The sequence below is a fragment of the Taurulus bubalis genome (genome assembly GCF_910589615.1).
Source record: "Taurulus bubalis genome assembly, chromosome: 1".
Lineage (NCBI taxonomy): Eukaryota > Metazoa > Chordata > Actinopteri > Perciformes > Cottidae > Taurulus > Taurulus bubalis.
This window is the reverse complement of record NC_136589.1, coordinates 4,860,667-4,883,077: the sequence shown is the minus strand read 5'-3', so window position 1 is coordinate 4,883,077 and position 22,411 is coordinate 4,860,667. Positions and strand designations below refer to the sequence as shown.

At 44.7% G+C, this 22,411-nt stretch overlaps 1 protein-coding gene across 7 annotated transcripts in view; it reads left to right on the top strand.

The window, feature by feature from the left end:
* The window catches only part of esrrb (estrogen-related receptor beta), a gene marked incomplete at both ends in the record, with an annotated part of 37,753 nt that extends 20,868 nt beyond the window's left edge, over nt 1-16,885 (top strand). For 5 of the 7 annotated variants that reach the window (XM_079231637.1, XM_079231636.1, XM_079231635.1 and 2 more), the window contains 4 exons: nt 3,993-4,103; nt 4,607-4,768; nt 13,431-13,700; nt 16,641-16,885. In XM_079231637.1, the coding sequence (XP_079087763.1) occupies nt 3,993-4,103; nt 4,607-4,768; nt 13,431-13,700; nt 16,641-16,885 (788 nt within the window). Of the gene's footprint in view, nt 1-3,992; nt 4,182-4,606; nt 4,769-13,430; nt 13,701-16,640 lie in introns of all 7 variants that reach the window. The other 2 variants (XM_079231633.1, XM_079231632.1) reach the window with 1 other exon arrangement.
* Nucleotides 16,886-22,411: the final 5,526 nt, after the last annotated feature.

The following is a 22,411-nucleotide window of genomic DNA, read 5'->3' as shown; positions in this document are numbered from 1 at the left end:
AGCACAAAATCTGCAATCATAACATTTGTAGCTTAACGTTTAAAGGAGGTAACGGAAAATGGTCTGGAAGATCAGCAGTCTGATTACAGGAGAGCCTAAACCCTGTGTTGAGTCGCTGTGCTTTCCCCTGACTGTATAAAGGAGGAAGTGATCAATAGAGAATCAAATGTCAGAGGCAACAGGTTTTTCCTCTGATCAATGGAAACGGATCAGAGCTTAGAGCAAGAGAGAAGACAAGATATTGAGAGATTACATTGACATCATTCAGTGGCAGTTGCTCTCTGCACTTACTTCCTTTCTCCATCGCTCACACACACACACACACACACACCAGTGCAGAAGAAGGTTTTATTACTGGACAGTCATTGTATATTTTGTATCTACACACCACTGTAGTGTTGACCAAAGAAGACCATAGCTCTTTGTGCCAAAAGAAAAGTATCCCGTCTCATTGTAAGAGCACAGTGTGACAGCCGTGAACATTTGCTGAACAAAAGAGCAAAGTGTGTCTGTGCTGATATACAATACACCTCTCATTGTTCCGCAGACTGGCATGCAAAGGACAACCGCATCCCACAATAACCCTGTCACAGCCACATACGCAACATACAGAACATACACGCAAACCACACTACGCTCACATGTATAGTGCCTGAAATACTAGACATGTCAATGTCCACTTGTATTGACGGCCGTCTAAACCAGTAAGACGAATACAGTCTGCTTCCAATTTGCAGTAATAGCAGGGGTGAAGTAGGTAATAAAGAAGCCTGGTGAAAGCGCTCCAAAAATATAAATATATGTATATTTTACAATACTGTAATTTAGAGAAATCTAGTTTAAGTCTTTTCAATTAGCATTGTGAGCGGATGTCAGCTCACTAGGGAGATTGTACCTCACCTGTAAATGGACTTTGTGACGCGGGCGTCAGCATGGCAGCCCCTGGGGTCAGCAGAAGGGGAGGAGGGCAATACGTGACAATTTTTCCGCTACCCCTCGCTCATCACTGCTCATGATAAAAAATGCTGCAACACACGTACAAGCATGCAAAGCTGGCAACAGGGGCCCTTTGAAATAGTGCTGACGGCAGTTTCGGCGGGCGGCTTCCTTGAAAGGCAAGGTTCACCATGCCTTGCCATGTGGCCTTCTGATTTTCCCAGCTAAAATAGGGTCCGCCTAAGCCCCCCTTGGCATTGCCAACCATCCCAGACATCCTGACACTTTCCCCAGGGGGAGACACCCAGAACAGGTGAGAGACTCAAAATAAGGACCCCCCGACCACTGCCGGCCACACAAAGTGAGTGAAGACAGGCCCTTTTGTAGGAGTGTACTAGGAAGGGGATTATTATTGTTTTTGGAGAGAAAGAAGAGCCCTAGGTCAGCTGGCCCCAGCCCCCACCCCAAAGGCCTGTGCTAATCCGTGCACAAATGCCAGTCGCCTTGGCCAAAAGCCCTCTCCCCCTACACCCTGCTTTGAAGAGATGACACCCGAGCTCGCCCACCGCTACCCGCACTGCTCTGTGTAGGCCATAAAACAGTGAGATGACTTTGGATGAGGTAGTACTCAACTCTCTTCACACATGTATAACACTCCTTCTGTTTGCTTTGGAGGGGGCACAACAGACCGGTCAGAGTCAGAAGCTTCGGGTGTCACCAAAGGGGATATATGAACCCCACAAAGGACCCAATAAAGTCCCGACCATAGTAGCAAGAGTGAATGAATCCGTCTAGCTGGTTTTAATCACTCGCTTGTCCCCTCTGCCTGTATCTGGCTCTGTTGGACAGTAAAATGAGACAGGTTAGAGCCCAGCTTTAATTCCTGTCAGCATCTGTTAATTATGGCCAGGACTGTTCTAATTAAAAGAGGCACCCATCTACCTTCATCACCGGCTTTACACTGGCTGATACAGCCACATGACTCAACCGGCACAGAGAGTCATGGCGAGCAGAAGCAAAGCCAACTGGCAGACACCGAGCTCAACAGGGGGAGCCGGAAGAAGCCGTATAAAGCGGTGACATCACATTTGACAATGAGAGGAATTTTCCAACCCTACAGTAGTAACGGGACCAGCTCAGCTGAATCTGAAACTTTGCAAAGCACATATGCTCGAGTTGGCAAGTCGAGGGTGTTTGAGGACTATTCTCAAGGCGCCTTCGCAGAAAAAAGTTGTTCTTTATAAGTGTGTGTGTGTGTGTGTGTGTGTGTGTGTGGTGTGTGCACATACAGTTGCCATGAGATGATTCCCTGGTGCTTGCTGAGAAGGATGATGCTCTATTGGGAATTGTGGGTAATTAGGTTAGTGGGTTGTCAGTGTCACAAAATTGAAAGACAATCCTAATCAGATTTGTGTTTCCAGGGAATCAAATAATTTATAAAAGTAGAAGAAATGTCTATTCTTCAGTTGCATGATAATACAGTTTACCGGACCCCCCCCCCCCCTGCGTTGAGTGTGATGAACAGGGGGCTACAGCCACGTAAGATAAGTGGTGAAAATCAAGAAGCTATTTTGCATAAATCCACCGTTGAATTCCTCTTTGTTAAATGAAGGCCACCTTCTATCTTATATCATCTTATTTTCCTCCCCCCATCCCCCCTTTACTGACCGACCTCCAATCACCGTGCATGGGACACATCCAAACTCATCCCCTCCAAGAGCACTTGCTGATGGACAAATTGTATTAGGCTCATTTGCAGTGGCCACACAATGGCCAGGTTTGACACCGTCCTCCCTGTTATAAAGTGATGAAATCATCAAGGAAGTGCTCTGGCTGCGGGTGCTGTTCGCTTAGAGGACGCGGGCGACTGACAAATTAACTCCTCCTCCACTGCAAGCATTTTATTGAACCTTTTCTCATCCACCCTTTAATATTAAATTTGTTTGGGGGGGGTTACATTATGCATACAATGTAAATTGAAGGGGTTCTCCCTCTTGACAGGATTAAGATATCAAGGATATTTAGGCTGTAGGGAGCAGTGACACTCTGGTCCATATATGGGGATGCAGGATATATTATACTATATTATATTTATAAATTTGCATACACTTACATTAAATAACCAAATATGTGCCCGGTGGTATCAAATAAATAGAACGGTGTAGATGAAATATTTTAACTATGTTGAAAATGAATAGAATAGAAAAGACATCCAAATGGAAACATTCTTATCAAATAATGAGATAATAAATAACTTATGTTATGATGAGGCCGGCTTGACATTTACAGTATCAGTGTGGAACCTGGCCCCTAGGTGTGGCTGGGGGTGATAAGGCCTCAGTGCTACTCCAGTGAAAGAGGGGTGAAATAAGGGTCTTTTATGGGAAAGCAATACCTAGTTATCTATCTGCAGTATGACGAGGAATGTTTTGTACAGTGTGTGTGGGACTGTGTCTTTACTTGTGGGCCGGTCAAGCTTATTTTTCTCGATGCTGATGAGCGCTCACCTGAGCTCACACACCCACGCGTGCAAAGAGGCATGTGGCTTGCAGCTAATTAGTATGCAATCTGCCTCACCCCAAAAGCTAAATAATTAGAGGGCCAGTCTGTGAGATCATTGACCCTGCGTTAAATATTCATATGTTTAGACCTGCTCTGGGCTCAGCTGTGTCACAGTAGACCAGCCAGGCATGGACCACATATGGGAAGGCAGCCGTGCTTCTGACACATTCACACACACTCACACACACACACACACACACACATGTCACGATGCAGTCCTTTTACAATACTACTTTTTTTTTTTTTTTTTTACACATGATCAGCACAGAATATGTGTGGGTGTCATCTCTGATCATCATGCTACATATTTGTTCCAATGTAATACATGGAAGATTTATTTTGCATGCTTTCTAATGTATCGCCCTTTTTCTCGAAAAAATGTATTTGCTTTTTATGACCCATCCCATTTTCATGTATTTGATTTCCCTTGAAATATATTGGTGGAAAACATGCACTCTCTTAATCTCATGTCCCTGTTGTCGTTTCTAACCCAGGGGTGCGTCTGGACCGCGTGCGAGGTGGCAGACAGAAATACAAGCGGAGGTTGGACACGGAAAACAACCCGTACCTTGGCCTGACGCTCCCCCCTCCCACCAAAAAGCCTCGTGAGTACTGCTCCGTCACTAGCCCATTATCTCCCTCCTCTGCCGCTCCTCCACAACACAATTCTAGGCCAGCCTCGTGTTCCTCCTGTCTCTTCCCTGTTTAGGCAGTTGAGAGATCATTGGTCAGAAAAATAGGCCAGGTATTGTTCCGGTCAGAGCTGAATTAAGTCCTCGAGCAGATGGCCGATATTAAACAACGACAGAGTGCTCGAGGACACAAGTGTCTCACATTTTCACACATACATTTCCCCCACTTGTATGCATTCTGTAGGGATAAGAGCTTTCAGTGCCTTTTCACTCGTACGAATTCAAGCTCCATCCATTAGTTTGCATAATGAGAAACGGGGAAATTGAGACCATTCTACCGTGAGTTTTCACAATTTCACCAATGCCAAGTGTTCATCAGGAGGGTGCATCTTTGTGCCTGGCTAAGCTTTGCAGTGAAAAGACCTTTGACCTCTGCTTTGCTTTGACATCCTCCCTCCTTGCTCCTCTATCCTCAGTCACAAAGATAGTGTCTCACCTGTTGGTGGCAGAGCCAGAGAAGATCTACGCCATGCCTGACCCCACCATGCCGGAGAGCGACATCAAGGCTCTGACCACGCTGTGCGACTTGGCTGACCGCGAGCTTGTGGTCATCATCGGCTGGGCCAAGCACATCCCAGGTATAAAGCAAAAGGATTTTTGCTTCCTTTTTTAATCTTTATTTGACCCTTTTGCTCTTATTTTCCGCCCAGTTTTCCTCTGTCTCCTCTCCACACACACTCTGTATGAATAAACATGTGCACTCACACACAGATAATTAATGACAGCAGCTCATACAGCCTCAGGGTGTGTGGAGGATGGAGTCGGTGCAAAATGGACAAAGCTGTGCAAGGAACAAATCAATAGAGTGCATCTAAAACCCCTGCATTGAACGGAGAGGGGGACACAGACCCAGTGCCAATGTATGTTGTAATCACCAGGGAGATTTAGAACAAAGTTGAGGACCTGGCCAACCAAACAAGACATCATATCGCACACAGACACACACCTACACACACAAACGCACTCAAGCACAAGCACACATACATTGAATTATTGATGGGCATAATCATGTTTCTTCCTTGCCCCATAGACATTCTGATAGACGAGGTGTTAGGTTATAAGAGGCTGTTGAATTAAGGATACAGCACCTCACGTCAGCAGAGATTTTGCTTCCTTCAAGAGTTTTCCTCTGATTTTGACAGAGAACACATTGTTTAGCCGCTCTTTTTTTGCAACCGAGGCAGATTCTCCTTGATCTTGAGCTTGACCCCCATAACTCTATAACATTACACTGCTGTAGGCACGGAGGGGTAACAAACTAAATGAATGTGTCCCTCAGCGGCACCTCCATAACCTCTTCTTCTCATCAGCATAACTTGGACAGGCACAGAACTGTCAGCATGCAGGAAATGTGCGACCACACACACACACACACACACACACATGCTGTGTGCCTCTCTCACACATGCACATATACATACAAGTGTGTGCATGCTTTTGGATCACATCGGTGAATTCGGAAGATGAATTTCAATTCATAGATTAAGAAAGGTTCATTTATTTTCAGTGAAGTGAAGTGGACTCCAGCTGAACTCTGGCAGGTGCATTTTGTACTGAATAGGTATTAGAGTACTTCTCAGAAGGAGGGGGTATTAATCATGTACAGATCTGATAGTAAGGAGATTAGAGATGGATATGCTCCAGCCCATGGCCTCAGCCCCGGCCCCGTATGCGTCTAAACTGTTTGGATCACTCCCTGCATGGGCCTGCATGGTCAGCACACTGAGAGTTTAACAAGGAGCTTAGTCAGGACTGGATCACAACTGACCCGGTAACACACTCTCATGGTTGTGACCCAAAAATCACACGAGCGTCGCAGACATGCCCAAAAACGAGAACATGCCTGTGCTGGCTTCTGGGTATAGTCTGTGCAAGCTTGGAGGCATCACTTACTAAGACACACACACACACACACACACACACACACACACAGTACGAACAGATAGAGAGGAGTATGTATTTTTTATATCTTACTGTAGAAAAAATACTGAATATTTCACACGTCATCTGAGGCCAGTGACATACCTGAAGCCGATAAAGTAAATATATCATATAAATTATACTCTTAACACACCATTTAATATGTAGTCAGTGTTAAAGGCTTTAACTTGTATCCTGTCGTGCATCATCATGTTAATATGTGAACACTCTAACTCGGATTTTATGTGTCATAGTACTGAAGCTCTGTTAATCAGATTATACTAACTCGTATAGCACAGTGGATAGATGCATAATGTTAATGGGATTTGCTGCGCAGATTGTTACAGAGGACTTGTCATTCCAAGCGCGTCGATAATGATCATTTAACCCAAAACCCGACACAGTAAGCCTGACTGTTCCAACTGTGTTCCAGTACCTGGAACTGGACCGACGTGCTAAGCAATGTGCAGCACCTGGGAGATGGTAGACCTTAAGAAGATTATTCTGATCTGCTTCCGTTTGAAAAAACTGTCAGACTTGCACTTTTGTTTTATATTTGGTCTTTTGTTTTTAACTTAGAAACACACACACTCTTTTTAGATGAACAATGTGACATAAAAAAAAAGACTTTAGCTGAGTGCTCGGTCTGTGCCTGTCCCTTTGGTGGCGTTTGTATTAGGACAGCGGGTGTCCTCTGGCCATGAAATGGCTGCATAATTGAGTTGTACATGGCTGAACCTGATCAGAGACGGTTCACTGGTTGAGCGAGACTCCATGCACTAACACTCATGCAACAACGGTACCCCAGGGCAGCCTACCATGCTCCGTTACTACCATATTTCTCCCTCCACCCGCTCCGGGACAAGAAAGGAACAGGGCGGGGGGGAAACTGCTGATTGCATTCTGATAGATTTTTGCAGCCTTAGGCAATGGAATTAAAAAGATTAACAGTTCATTATGAAGTAGACCACATTGATTAGGCCATTGACAGATGGGCCAATGACCAAAGTCCAAATGTAACAATTTAAATGTCGCGAAAATTGGCACTTACCTTCTCCCAATTGATTTCTAATTTCCCCTATTCTCAGCTAACATTTGAGAACGCGTTTGAAAAGTAGCATAATGTGGAGTAGAGTGGCCCTATCGAGTTTTAATTGGAGGGCGATCGGAGAATATCAAAGCTCTATCATTAGTGTAGATGATATCTTTGCCTTACAGGGTCCAATGTCAGCTTTTTCATCCCAGCTATATTTAGCATACCATGAAAGGTCAGTTTGCATACATGAAGTGCTTTTCAGGTTTTACAGGTTTTTGTTTTAGGATTTCAGATGAAATAAGAGCACAATTACTCAATCGGATAAGGTGCACTTGTTTTCTTAGTATGAGGTAGATATTGAAGGCTGGTGTCACATGTCATGATTCTTTTCGCAGGTTTGCCATTGCCAGCCTTGCCCTCATTCTGACTCTGCCTTTAATTAATTGATAATCACTGCAGAGCTTTTGGACACTAGTGTCACTGCTCCAAATAGCACCATGAAGCAGTCTAACACGGCTGTTGCCTGAGGGGGGTAGGGTCATTAGGAGCCGTGTTAGGGGGATGCTGACAGATGGCTTGTTGCTCCTAAGGTGCTAACAACCTTTGACACACATAGCAGTCCACTGTCCATCCCTCTGGCCGCCTTCCATCCCGTAAAGCATCATTTCACTCTGTCCCCGAGGTTTAGGGATGTATACTGACAGCTTCAGCACACTAGAACCGGTTTACCACCTTGACATTGTTGACTTCTTCAGGAGTGGTGGGATACCAGTGTGGCCCCTGTGGCCTCTTGTCACCCCACATTGCTTCCCACCCGCAGTGGGAATGTCATGTGTTCATATGTAAAAAGCGCCATGCATGCTGCTTATACAAGAGGCACTGGTTGTTTAGTGTTTGCCCGCTCCCATCTTCCCAGGCCGGAGTGTTTTCAGCGGGGAATTCTCTGAAGGCTAAAGGGCCAAGCAAACATTGACTCTGCTGCTGCTGCTGCTTCGCTCCGAGACAATAAAACATATTTTTGCTCTGGCATGCCCTCCGCTAGAATTTGAAATATTCGCCTTCAATTCATTTCGTTTTTTTTTTTTTTAAAGCTACTTTTTAAAAATAGACGTCCTCCTCATGTTATTGCATTTCGCAGCATTAGATTCAGACCAGATTAATCTAATGAAATAGTCTTGTTGCTATTGTTCTATTCATTACTGGTGTTTTGGGAATATTCATCATCTGGGCTTTATTGGATTCCAGCTCATCAGCTCTGCATTTGACAGACAACCGCCTGGCGGGTTAGTTGTTAGCGCGGAGGCAGCGATGTTAAAAAGAGATCGCGCCCCTTGTATGTTGTCGTGTTTGTGTCAGCTCAACCCTCCACCATAATCACCCACCCACCCATCAGCCCACCCTCCTCCAACCCCCTCCGGGCTCCTGTTTTCTCTTTGCCATTAAATTGTGAAATCTACTTACTGTGTTGCCAGCCTGATCCCACTCAAGCTGCGTAATCTCCTTGTAATAGAGTGTGAATACTGCCCGGCAATAAATCAGCACCTCATCAGTGCACTTTATTAAATATAGACACCAACAGACAGCTCTTAGTATATTCAATTTACCCTCTGACGTAGGCTTCAACACAGGAGATAAAGATAGATTGAGCAATCAGGTGGATGCCGAGGCCTGAACCCAGGCATGAGAGCGGGAGGAAGGCGGAAAAGCTGCAGGGAGATTGAGATGGGGGCGTATTGGAGGCAGACAGGCAGTCAGGAGTATGCAGGGCCAGGAAAGGGACATCTGCCAGGCAGGGTGGGGGAGGGCTTTGTTTAGTTACTGTGACACATGAGCAGGTACATCCAGCATCCCAATTTGTGTGTGCACTGTTCATTTTGTCACCAAGTTGAATCAGTGTAAAATCTGAAAGTGTCACATCTTTGAAGAGTTTTGTGTCGTATTACATATATGAAAATGCTTTGTAGGACATCTTATATGCTGATGTGCCTTTAAGTGATCGTCAGCAGAGCGCCATCCCTCATTAAGCAATGTTGCATGATGGCAGCGGAGATAAATTATGTGTAATTATAGCAATGATTAAAGACTGATTCGTCCTGGTCTTTGAGGCTTAACAGAGATATGTAACGTCAGTATTGGGCAGTGGGACCCTTGGGAGGGCTAAAGACTTCTCCTTTAGGGTCAGGAGGTCACAGGGTGCAGATTAAAACAAGAGGATTACTGTATTTAACGTTCTTCAACCTCAAAACGTTCACAGGCTACTGGTCAAATCACCCATTCCCCAGCTACTTACAATGGGATAATGGGCTGGTTATCACGTTGACAGAAGGCAGATAACGCTCTCCTGAAAAGTCGGCGCTGGAGCTAAAAAAGAAAGAAAGATTAATTTCAGTCATCAACCTCTTTTTTTTACCGAATCAATTTCGCGTGCACTGATGTGATTTTGTCCAAGACGAAAACATACTTGGCGTCATCAAATCAGTGTCCAGGGAAAGCTCTCAGCAAACGGAGCTGTTTGTGTTGTACATGGGGCGGCACTGCAGGTCAAATTATTTATGTCAAGCGCAGCAATTTAGGACCAGGCTGCTAATGATTGGGTCCTCCTGACGCTGTCATGTAAATTCAAGGAGAATCATGGTCGCTAGCTGCACACACACAGATCCACACAAGAAAACCTGCTCGCGCACACGCCAGTATGAAGCTTGCTCAAAATTGCCCTTCATTCTCGTATTGGTTATGCATCTAACACCGCAGCGTGTCACTCAGAGGAATCCATACAAATCAGAAGTGCATACACTTTCCCCTGCTTTTCTTTTCTTTAATCTAAAAATAAAATAATAATAAAAAAGCTTTGACATAGAATAAGCGTATGGCAGCGTGATCATTCAGCTCAGTTTGAGGTTTTTAAAAAAAAAAAAAAGATGTGTTGAACCTCTGGGGTCCTGTTAAGGGCAGTTTTCCTCCAACTGGAGCCCGGAGAGCACTTGACTTGGCTGAGGTGAGATTGCCGCTGGGCAGAAGTCTTCAGGGCCTGCTTGTCCTTCTGATAGCGAGCCATGATAGATCAGCTGCTGTCCGGCCAGAATTACTCTCCTTCCTCTTTCTATCTCTCTCTTCCTCTTCCCCTCGTCCTCCGGTCCCCTTTTTCTTTCTCTCTTCCTTATCTCCCTCCTCTCTGGCTCATATCTTCTCCTCTCTTTTATCCTTCATTTCTCTCTCTCTCTCTCTCTCTCTCTTTCTCTCTCTCGCCATTTTTTCTCTCCCTTTTCTCTCCGTCCCTCTGTCTGCTATGTTGTCTGATTGAGGGTGAGTTACGAGGGGGCTGCAGCTGGAGGGGGCCACCGTGCCTCGTAATTACATCTCTTTTTATTACCCGCGCTAATGGCCCTCGGGGAGAGGGAAACAATAATAAATTAATAGAATATGAACTCCAGCTCAACAGAAATCTACAGCATTTCATTTTGGACCGTCCTGTGCTCTGGCAGATGAAACGGTGTTCTGATTAATCTCTGCGAGGGGTTTGAAGCAGCCGTCTGTGGGTTTGGGCTGCCCCCTCCTGCCCACAGCCCGGTGCTTTTGGGGAGATAAAGGGAGAGGTGGCGGTTTGGGCTTCTGTTGTTGGGTCTTTAGTGGCCTTGTTTTTAGCCTTTGAGCTATGGATGATGGTGTTCTGATGCAGTTAGCGGTCAGTCGGCTGCTCTGTTGTGATGCGTCTCTGTCAGCTAAATATGTGTTCTTCCCTTTTTGTATATTGAACTGAATTTCAGTCATCCCCATCCAGGATAATTGTCACCTTTTGATCAATTTGAAAGTGAAAATCCATTTGGGGCCATATGATGTCTATATGAGCAGGGTGCTTAAGTCAAAGTGGACAAAGAAAAGCGCTACATTGTTATTATCTCTGTATACATGCCACAGAGACAGAAGTCTGCAGGTGCACTCAGCAGTGGAGTGGAAAAGGCCCTTCAAGCGCGCAGACAGGCCTCTCTGATTTGGTCAATATTGTGTCATGTTTGGTCAAACCCCGCCAAGGCAGTGGGCTGGAAATGAAGATGTAAATATTGATATTTCATTAGAGGAAATCACCCACTCTGACGGCACTTAACCGGGCCACCTTCAGAGTGCGGCGGCCGGAGCGCCGCATGACCTGCGGAGTCGGGAAGTCACTTCATTACTCGATTAAATTGAGTGGAAAAAGGCGAGGCGACGACACGAGATCCCATTTGGAGCGATAATTTAGGCCCTGAAGAGAGGGGATGGAGCAGAGGGAAAAACACCACCTCTCCATCTCACAACACCGGATTAAATTCAAGGACTTTTAGCGTCAAAGGTAATTGTAGGCTGCTGGGCTGCATGTGTGCATATGGTTGAGAGGTGCCGGCTGTATCAGAACGACTCTAAAGCCTCTCCAACACACCCTGAACAAGGCCTTCACACGAGGCTGTCACATTGGGAGCAGCGCTTTCGTTCCGCTTCAGTCCTCCTTGGCATTAAAAGGCTCGACAAAGCCTTGCCTGTGATTGTGATGCCAACCTGATGCGGCAATCAAGACCACGTCCACGCTTGCATGACAATTTCCCTCCGGCCAGTCCACAGTCTGTACAAGTTAATGGCCACGTATGCAGACAAGGAAATAACACAACAAAAGATTTTAAGATGCAGTCTGGATATGTGTAATGGCACAGGCCTTCACAAATATATGGCTTATTGCCTCCACTGATAATAGCAAAGTGCTTTGAGTGCTTTCGGCAGTTTGCTTTGTTGGGTCTAATTTGGGCTCTTCAGACCTCTGACCAGTCCAGTCGGACACCAGCACCTTTCTGTTAGCACTCTATTCTACTGACTATTGATTCCCCTTCAAAATGTGAAGGCCCTCACATTTTGATCACAATCTGTTAATTAATGTATCCTCCAGCTCTACCCCTGCAGTGGTCATCACCACGATAAGGGAAATTGAACACTCAGGTACTACTCTGCCTGGCTCTTCTTTTCTCTCTGCCTGTCTCTCTCTCTCTCGTTTCTTCTTTACTTTCTCTCACGCTTCCTCATCATGGCTCTTGTTCTTCTCGGCTTGCACATGTGTGTGTGTGTGTGTGTGTGTGTGTGTTCACGGTGTCCTGGCAGGAGGAGATAAACATCAGACTGGTGGCTGCACCCCAGCGAGATCATTTATATTTAAGAGCAAACGTGGGGAATAGGTGCGGTGAGCGCCCTGGTCAATACTGTAATCTATCGCCTCTTAATCACGCAGTAGCAGCTAGCGTGGCAACAGCGAACTTGTAAAAGCAATCATATTAATCGGGGGTGGAGCTGAAGAGCCTAATGTGCCGCCTGCAGGCACACTGTGCAGACGGAGGGGAGGTGGGAGATGGAGGAGGAAACGTGGACGGGGGTTCATGCAGTTTATTGACAGTGGAAGGGTAGTACGAAGGGAAAAGGGATGAGATGACTATCTGTTCCTCGCTCTCTCCTCCTCTCTCTTTTTGCTTTTGCCCTTTTTAATTTGTTTGAGTTTCTCGCAGCTCATCTTTCGGGGATCTAGCCGTTTGTTTTATTTAATGTTCTATTCTGAGCGTATGTAGAGGTGTTGAAGGGGAAATGACAGTGGTTTGATGCGCCCGAGCCAATTTCAGCTCTCTCAGCTGCTGTTGGAGAATGAGGCCCTGGGTTTAAGCAGGTCCAGGTGACCCCTATGCTCTCTCTCTCTCTCTGTACTTTTACATGTATAGGTGTATGTGCATACGTAGGCCTATGGGTGTCACGGTCCGCATGTGTGTTTGTTTTCATGTTGGCATATCTGTGCGTGTACGTATGTCACCTCCTCCTCACACAGTGCATGTCATGTCCTCAACCCCTCCAATGAGAATATGTCTCGGTGCTAATCCCCCGCACACCAATAGAGGTGTGACAGGATACAAGGGGTAACCACATGGCTTTGTGTATCCCGGACCTTTGCACCGATTTACTGTCCTCACTTACAGTAAAGCCCACTCAAGTGCTCTGACACCGGCTTCAAAGAGGACCTTCCACCGTGCATTTAAAATTAAACACCACTCGCTAGCATGTGCCTCGGCATGTACTCCAGGCTGCCGGGGCTTGACAAGTCGGGTTTGGTTTACAGATCAAGTCAAAGTGCCAGCTGTTCTTTTTAAAACTCTCATGAAAGACGACTTCTGGCTGAATCATGGAAGAGGAACAAATGTCAATGTTTAGACAGAAATGAATAAACACACATTTCCATGACACTGTCCTCATTTGGTTTCCCCTCCCCCCCTCTGTCCCTCCAGGCTTCTCCTCCCTCTCTCTGGGCGATCAGATGAGTCTACTGCAGAGCGCCTGGATGGAGATCCTCATCCTCAGCATTGTGTTCCGCTCGCTGCCATACGAGGACGAGCTGGTGTACGCAGAGGACTACATAATGGACGAAGAGCACTCGCGGCTGACGGGCCTGCTCGACCTCTACGTCTCCATCCTGCAGCTGGTCCGCAAATATAAGAAGCTCAAAGTGGAGAAGGAAGAGTTTGTCACGCTCAAGGCCATCGCTCTCGCTAACTCAGGTGAGGTGTCTTCAGCACACTGACGCATCATAAATAACATTCACGTGTCACGACTTATTGATAAGGAAAGTTTTATGTGCATTTAAAAGGAAAGGTGCCGCAAGTTTTTAATGAGCATCAGAAATCTCAATAAATGTATATGTATATGTAATACATTTAAAATATGTAAATACTTTATTTTAATTATTAATGCTTTTTACAAACCTTTCCTAAAGCAGGCATTTGTTTGCTTAATATTGGCTTTAATATTGTTTCATTTCAAAATGAATTTAGTTTTTGTTTTAAAAACATCTTAATTTCCCACTCAATCAATGTTGTACAAAAATACAAAATACTTTGTAGATTGTTTTCTCAATTATCCAAAGCCTCAAATAAATTTAACTTAATAATAATGATAAGTGAATCCTGTAGCATTCATATCTACTGAAATTAATAATTAATAAGCACACAATATATATATATATAGAGAATACATTAAAGTTGTTCCATTATTTAAAGAAAAAAAATCAAAACTCGAACATAACATTCTTCAAAAAAGTGAAATTGGATTATTTCACTTTTTCCTGACTGTACCTCTGAGTAATAGACACAGACAGTGTAATATCCAGAACAGTGAGGTATTGTCTGACACAGTTTCAGAAATGACATTTCTTAGTTTTTCAGGAGTTTTTCAGCGTAACCTTTAGTTTGGCGCGTGAGATGGAGAGATGGAAAAAAAAGATAAGGGCAGTGTATGGAAAAGAGGGATGGAGGAGGGAGCTTTTTTAATTGAACACCGTCCATATTGTGGTATTTCTCAAGCACTCCCTCTCCTTCTCCTTCTCCATCTCCATAACAGTAGCTGCAGGGCACAGCAGCCACGGGAGATAAATTTAGCATTTCATTAGGAGCACAGGGGCTGTCAATAAAATGTGTTAAGTCGAATGGAATGAGCATCAGGGGGTGATGGGCGTCGTTTGTTTCAATGCGAAGACGGCACGCCGCTATTGACAGGCTCCTTTTGAGGAGGCAGGACCCGTCCCGCTCTGATCAATGCACGCCCGGGTCACTGGGCCGCTTTCCCTTGTTTTGTCCGCGGCTGAAAAATGAAAATGCTGATGGTGGTGCCTTTGCTTTCAGACAACAGAGCCTTGGTAGGGAGGTGGGGTGTGGGAGAGAGGACGGGGTGGGGTGGGAGGGTGTCCGGAATGTTAGAACAAGGTCCCGGGGAGATCGCTCCCCCGGGAGCCCCCCTGGTCTGACAGCTGTGAAAATTCATAGCGATTGATTTTGTAATTAGCAGTTTATCAATCGGATCGACGTGGGCTCACTGATGGATTGCGAGGAAATTGTTTCTTCAAAGTTGTTTTTTTAAGTCTGCCCCTCCTCCAAGGACCACAAGCTGCATGTTCGCTGTCTCCTGCCCTCTTATCCTGCCCATCTGTTGAGATGTCTCTATCCTTCTTTTTATGTTGTCCTTTTTTCTCTCTCCTCTCCCTGCAAAGCAGTCAATTATAAAAGGTTCAAATCTGGTTTATTGCTAAAACGTGTTTGAGAGCATGAAAACAAGGAGAAATTACGAGTTTGATTTGAAAGAAGTGCAGCTTGTTCGCTTGTGAATCCAGCCTCTGTGAAAAGAGCAAGAGATAATTATGTCACACCACATTTTTTTTCTTTGCCTTTTGTTCTTCCATCCTCCCCCTCTCACCTCCCTCCCTCCCACATTCACTTTACAAAACGACCTACTTCATTTTACCACTGTGGATTTGAAAACCGTCAGGGTGAGAAATATCTCAAGGTCTTGGGAATACAGTTGTTCCAGTCAATGAATTTGGGGCGAAGTCTGAAATCTGTTTTGCCTTTTTATTGTCCCGTGTGGTAAAATATGCACCGCCAAGGTGAGACGAGTCAGGCGGCCAATGACATGCCGCCACCGGAGTGCCAGACACCGGTTAGCCGGTGAGCGACAGCGCGACCCCAGACTGTCCCTGAGAGAGGCCAGGCGGTAGTGAGAGAACCAGAGAAAGGCGAGAACGAGAGGGGAGGGCTGTAACATGATGTACAACAGAATCAGAAAAGAACGGTGGCGGTGTAGCGAAACGCTAGAGGAGAGAAGCCAGACTGAAACTGTAGACTGCTCTAAAACGGTGCAGAAGGGGGGAGAGATCCTGGCTGACTAAAGCTGAGAGAGTCACTGTTTTTGTTGAAACAATATAGAAAGATACACTTTAAAAAAAATATATATAAAAAAGTTACTTTGTATCGACAAATGAAACAGAACGTTTATATCCAGTTTAACCGCTATATTTCGATGATCATCCAGCTGTAAAATAAACCCATTAGTATTTGTTTTTCCTCCACCACTCTGATGGACAGAAACTCCTTAGAGGGAGAAGGAAGAAAATTAATTGAAAGGAAGTGTTGTATTCATCTCAGGCTTGTTTATGGCGTCCAATTCTCTAATGGAGCCCCTTTCTTTCCCTTGTTTTTTTGTCCGTTAACAATCTGTCCTTTGGAACGGTCAGGTGTTTAATGTGTACTCGCTCAGAAGAGATTGGGTGCTATTCATGCTATTGTTACTGGAGGATAACATTGATTTTCAGTCTCGCTGGTCAAGGGCCGTATGAATATCCCGCCCGGTCCACCGAACACGAAATAAATAATTAAATGGAATAAAGCAGCTGTTGTTTTTTTGTTTTTTTTATGATCTATTCTTTATCTTGTCAGGGTGTGAGTTATACTGATAATGTGTTTGCTACCGTACTGCTACTGACAGAGCAGTAAAGATCAATCATGAGATTTAATTTAGTTTTTTGAAAATCCCATTTCCCATCACTCCTGTTATATTACTACTGTCTCCGAGTGCAGACTACATTTCTTAAAAGTAACTTTTTTCCTTTTTGACAAAAACGTAAAAGCCCATCAATCATCACACTCCTATCTTTGTTCTCATCCAATCAGACTCCATGCACATAGAGGACATGGAGGCGGTCCAGAAGCTCCAGGACGCTCTCCACGAGGCCCTGCAGGACTTTGAGAGCAGCCAGCACCAGGAGGACCCGCGGCGGGCGGGCAAGCTGCTCATGACCCTGCCTCTACTGCGGCAGACCGCCACCAAGGCTGTGCAGCACTTTTACAGCATCAAGGTGCAGGGGAAGGTGCCCATGCACAAACTCTTCCTGGAGATGCTGGAGGCCAAGGTCTGATCGGAGGGTGGCTGATTGGCCACGGCAACGGCGGAGGGCTGCTAGCGATACAGAAAGTGACTTGAACCAAGGCTGAGGGCACTCAGGAGGAGAACCCCCACTGACTGTGCTAGGCAGGAGAGAGACTGACCTCTCTCGCTCCTTCTCCTGGAACCCTGGGACAGTAATTAAAAAAAGAACAAATTAAAAACTTGGTTATTAGTATAAATATAAAAATGCAGATTAATTTAAAATATATAAGAAATACTATGTACAGTAATGATTTTGTTTTGTTAATTGTCAGTGGTCATGCTGTATATGAAGAAGGACCCTTCTGCCCCTCAGCATCTTCAGAATAAGTAGTTGCCAGTTCTTGATGACACAATAGAGAAGTTTTTGGCGAACTAAAATGTTCCTTAAATTTGTTCTGAAGACAGCAGAGGTGTCAACAACCATAAACAGTCTCACAGTTGTTTTTTTCCTGGACTTGACCAGGACATGTATATATTTATTAATGGAAGACTGAGTGTACAGTTTAAAGTCTGGTGAACTTGGTGGCCATTTTCTCTTGTTCTCCTTCTGAAAAAAAAAGAACTAAAATTGTTACCTAAATGTGAACTCTTTATCAGTTTAAATGTCCTTGGATATACCTCTCCAGAGCAGTACGCCGTGTGCTCTTTGTGGATCTGTCTCAGAGTTGAAGACCTGCTGGTCTCATGTTTAACCAAACCAGCATAGGCAGGTACAATTAGTCAGTCGTCTTATTCTGTAGTAACTCAGCAATAAAGGGAGCTGTGAGGAAGCCAGGCTTAAACTCCAATCTTTCATGTGCTTTTCAATGCTGCTGTTGCTAGAGGACCACGCCTGTGTGTCTCAGTCCCACCAGTGGGACACACCGCTGCACCCCTGTTGCACACTAGTGCTCCTCCTCTCCTTGTAGTGGTTTGTGTCGGTGCTGTTCATGTAACCCATTGAACCCCAAATTTGGTCATTGTTTAAGCCCATGGAAATTGCCACTTGGCATGCAAATAGATGACCTGATGCAGGCTAGGTGAAAGATGATCAGCGTGTTTGGTGTGGCAGTATCAAAGGATTTATGGCGAGTGGCAGAAGTCCAGGCGATTCCTTGTTCAAACAATCAGAGGCCCATATGTCAGCCACTCTATTTTGGGCCCCTGTAAGCCCGTGGCAGAGTCCTCCCACACACAGGGAGCAAGGTGCCCAGCATCTGCTCTCACCATTTTAGACACCTCTCGGCTTTAAATAGCGGTGCCTGCATTTATAGAGCTTCAACCAAACAGAGGTCAATGGCAGGTGCAGAGAGGGAGTGGTGGCACTTCACACTGGGTTTATTTTTAAGCAGGAGGTTGTTGTCTGCACCGCCTCCCTCCAGGAGTACGGTAGACACGTGGAACACTACTTCGTGACCTCATGTTGACACGGTGGCCAGTACACAGTAACACCCTTCCCACCGGCCAGGAGGCAGGCAGGCAGGCATCTGCGAGGAGATCTCCGGATGCCCGAGCATAAACATGTGAATAGCTATGCAAGAAACAAAGTGTCAGCACACTCCTGAGGGTAACAGCAACCCAACAGGGTGTCAGTACAAGGTGTGAGAGAGAGATCTCGTGCTCCCTTCTCCCTGTGTTTAGCTACATGTCCAATACGTCGGGCGTGAGTAACACTGTAGTCCAGTCCAGCAGAGCCGTACCGCTCGTCTCCATGCGAGAGAGAATGTGTCGCAGGCGAATGCTTATACTACTGAAGGACTTTATGTGATGTGATAAATTGTGGTGCTGTCACAATAATATGATACTGTGATCAAAGGAATCCCTGACATTGCAGTCGGGTAGAGTTGCCGCCATGCTTGCGATATCAATGGCTAGCACTGATCCAGCGGCCGGCATGCCTTTTATGCAGCAGCCTGATTGGCCACGTAGGTAACGGAGGACGGCGACCCACTCCAGCACCCAATCACCTCAACTTGAACTAGCCGCTGCCCAGTTAACAAGCTCCACTGTAGAGGGTGACAATGTAACTTGAGTTATTTTGCTGTTGTGCAATGCAACAGGGACCAATTCTGACTAGAACCATGCTAAAAGCATGCTTTTACTTAGATTTGGGAGAATTTGTATGCTATTAAGTGACATATTCTAAATCCCTCGGATAGAAGACTTTTTTGCTTGTTTCAATAAAAGTGCAGTAAAAAAAAAGAAAACTTTTGCAGGAAATCGTTACAACTAGAAATTTGTAGTGGCCCTAAGATGATCAGCCATAAGAATCTTAATAATGAGTCCTCTCATGCCCCTTGTTTTCTTTTTACCTTGCAATATGGGACTGTGTGAAGAAAAAGAGAACATGTCTTACATCACAAGCTGAGTCTAAGTGTAAATAAATCGGCATCAATACAGTAGGTTGCCGAAATACCATTGAAAATAAAGTATGCAGCGCCCTGCTGACTACTACCTCATTATCATATTGTCAATATTTCTCTGATCCAACACGTTCTGCTCTTTATCGTCCTCACATGTCTGTGACATACCTGAGCCATCCATGTTTCTATCTAAAACTGTTTCTCTCCCTCAGTGCTCCTGCCAAAATATTTGTAATTGTAGTTACTGATCTTCTCTTCCCACTCATTCTTCATGATCTGTTTGTAAAGGTAAAGCATGCTTCATGTTGACCACATGACTTGGCCATCAGTGGGTGTGACCCCCATTTTGGTTACTAAGCGGGTATGTGTTTTTATGAACATCAATGTGTCAGAATTGGTCCCTTGATGATAAATTGCTGACAGGGGTAGGTAACTGATTTCCTGCTTCTGTGCTACGAGTATTTATGGTGTGAAATATATCATTTGGCAATGGTGTACATTGATATCTCTGATCGTTGAATCACCAATATCTGTGTAACTTTTACGTTTTGATTTTCAAAAAGGTAAAGGATCAATGAATTAAATACTACCTGAACTCTGTGATTCTTTTGTGTTTCAAAGATGAAAAGTATTATAGGAAAGTAAAACGTCATTTTCAACTAGTGTAAGCCAATAATGTTTAAGTTAACAGCGTTTAGGCTCTGTGAGGCTACTACCGTGAGCATGCTAACACTTTGACCGAGCTAGCATCCTGGCGATTAGTAGGTATAATGTTTACCATGCTCACCATGTGGCATGCAAACATTTGCTTCTGAATGAGTCTAAATGCCATTCATTTTGAAGGTGTCAGTCATAAACCAAAGTAATGGACAAATTGAAATGTTGACACGATAAAGAAGTTGCATCAAAGTTATTACAATCCATAATTTAGGGGAACATGAATGTCTGTATACAACTAAATTTACCGGCAATCCATCAAATAGCTTTTTGACAAACACACTAAAAACTACAAATGTCAAAGCCTCATTCCGTGACTTCAGTCAGGGAATCACCAAAACCATTTGGACACATTATTTGAGCACCAATAACCAACTTTTATTTGTTAATATTGTGCTACAGTGCACATTCTTTCAGGTGCAGTTCTATGACTCCATTGTTTCACCTGCATACAGCGGCGCAGCACCGCTGCTAAATGATTTGCAGTGCTGCTATATATATATATATATATATATATATATCTCCCCAACACAATAAACTCGCTATCTCTACTTGAAGCAGCCAGAATCAGGGATTATAGATCGAACATCCCAAGACATTGCCACCAGTTAGCAGTCTGTCATTGGTTGTTTGAAAGCTCGTGTTTCACCGAGTGTGCTCTCCATACACACACACACACACACACACACACACACACACACACACACAGCGGAGCGGAAGAGAGACAGGTGAAGTGAAGATAGGGTTGTCGGTAGCGGCTACAAACGGGCTTGGTAGTTGAACGACACACTAATATGCTGACGGATTTGCTGTTAAAAATTATCCTTATTGTTCTCCATGAAGTTTGTTGAAAGTGATGCAATGTAGCCCCCAATGTGTTATGTAAAATAAGGCCTGGGCCAAACTTTAAAACAATTTAAAAAAGGTTTTAAAATGCTACATTGCTTGGTAGCAAGCGGTCTTATTGTTGACAAGCAATGTAGCATAACGTAGGAAGCGATTTTGCTTCGATTCAATTGGCATGCAGTTCACACACCCGTCTTAACTTAGGTTGGATGAAACCTCAATTGGCATTTGCCAAGAATGGCAGGAAAGGAAATATCAGAATCAGAACCATTAATTGCCATGTATGTTTTCACATACAAGGAATTTGTCCTGGCGGAAGGTGCATAAGAATAAACATTTAACAATAATGGGGGTAACAGGCAAACCAACTTTAAAAGTGACGTATTTTCTTTTTAAATAAGTTTCATTACTTGCAAAATAGTCTTGCAAATTAAAAAAGAAACGTGAGCAGAAAAAAGTCATGATATTCTTTTCCCTAATAGACCAATGGATCCCGCGAGCCGCTAGCATGCCTAGAAATAATCATTTTTACAGTTGTCGTAAAATGTTTCCCATCAGTATAGTGTTTCTACCCACCCTGCCCTTTGCACAGTGTATTTACCCAATCTACTATGACCAGCCACACACACACACACACACACACACACACACACACACTGACTGGGAGTTCAGCAGTGGGACAGAACAAAGAGCACATCGGAGCTCCCAGCAGACCACAGATGGGTGGCAGTAAACCAGGCAAGCCAGCCGAAGATTCACGCAGGCCACCCAACCATCAACCGCAGCCACTGCCGGGCCAGGAGCTGCTGAAAATGGATCCGTCACAGGAAACAGGCAGACAGACCATAACGCTGATGGAGGTGGGGGAAGTGAGGGGCTGTAGCTCCATTATTTCAGGAAGCTGATATTCCAGGGAGTGAAAGTATTCCCTTCTCTATATAATTATAAAAGCCAATTTCCCTTTTTGAAATAATGTCTTGCTAACCAATTAATTGTAATAATCCTCTTTGTGGAAACAATGGCATCACAAGACAAGATGACTTGAGGATGAGCAGAAAGAAAAAAGGAGATCCGGAGGCAAAGAAAATGTAGAGCGCGGTCGCCAGGTGCTGTATTTTTAAAAGCAATGTGCTTCTCGTTTCTCATGCAAATCATCCGGTTGGACAAGATATTGCCGTCGATAAGTTTCCCACAGATACAGTAGCAAGGCAATCATTTACCTCCATTGACAGGTCAAAACACCTTTCATTAGAGTTACGAGGCATCTCATCAAGATGCGGCTTCGCTCGCAGCTGTATGACTGCTGTGTATTGCTTAAGTGTGTTTCATTATTCCCAAAGCAACGTTGATGATGGTGAGGGAAAGGATTACACGTCAGGCTGAGTGATTGGGTTTGAACAGAGCTGCTGCATACACTTTGTATCAACCCAGGGCTCAAATTACACTTAGGTTGAAAACGGAGCACGCAAATGCCCAGGAGAGCTTGTGGCACAGAAATGAAGAGTGGGCCACCATCTCTTTTTCTCTCTCTCTCTCTCTGTGTGCGTTTCCCTCACACACACACACACCAACACACACTTTTCATCTCTTCCCTTTGTCAAATTTTCTTT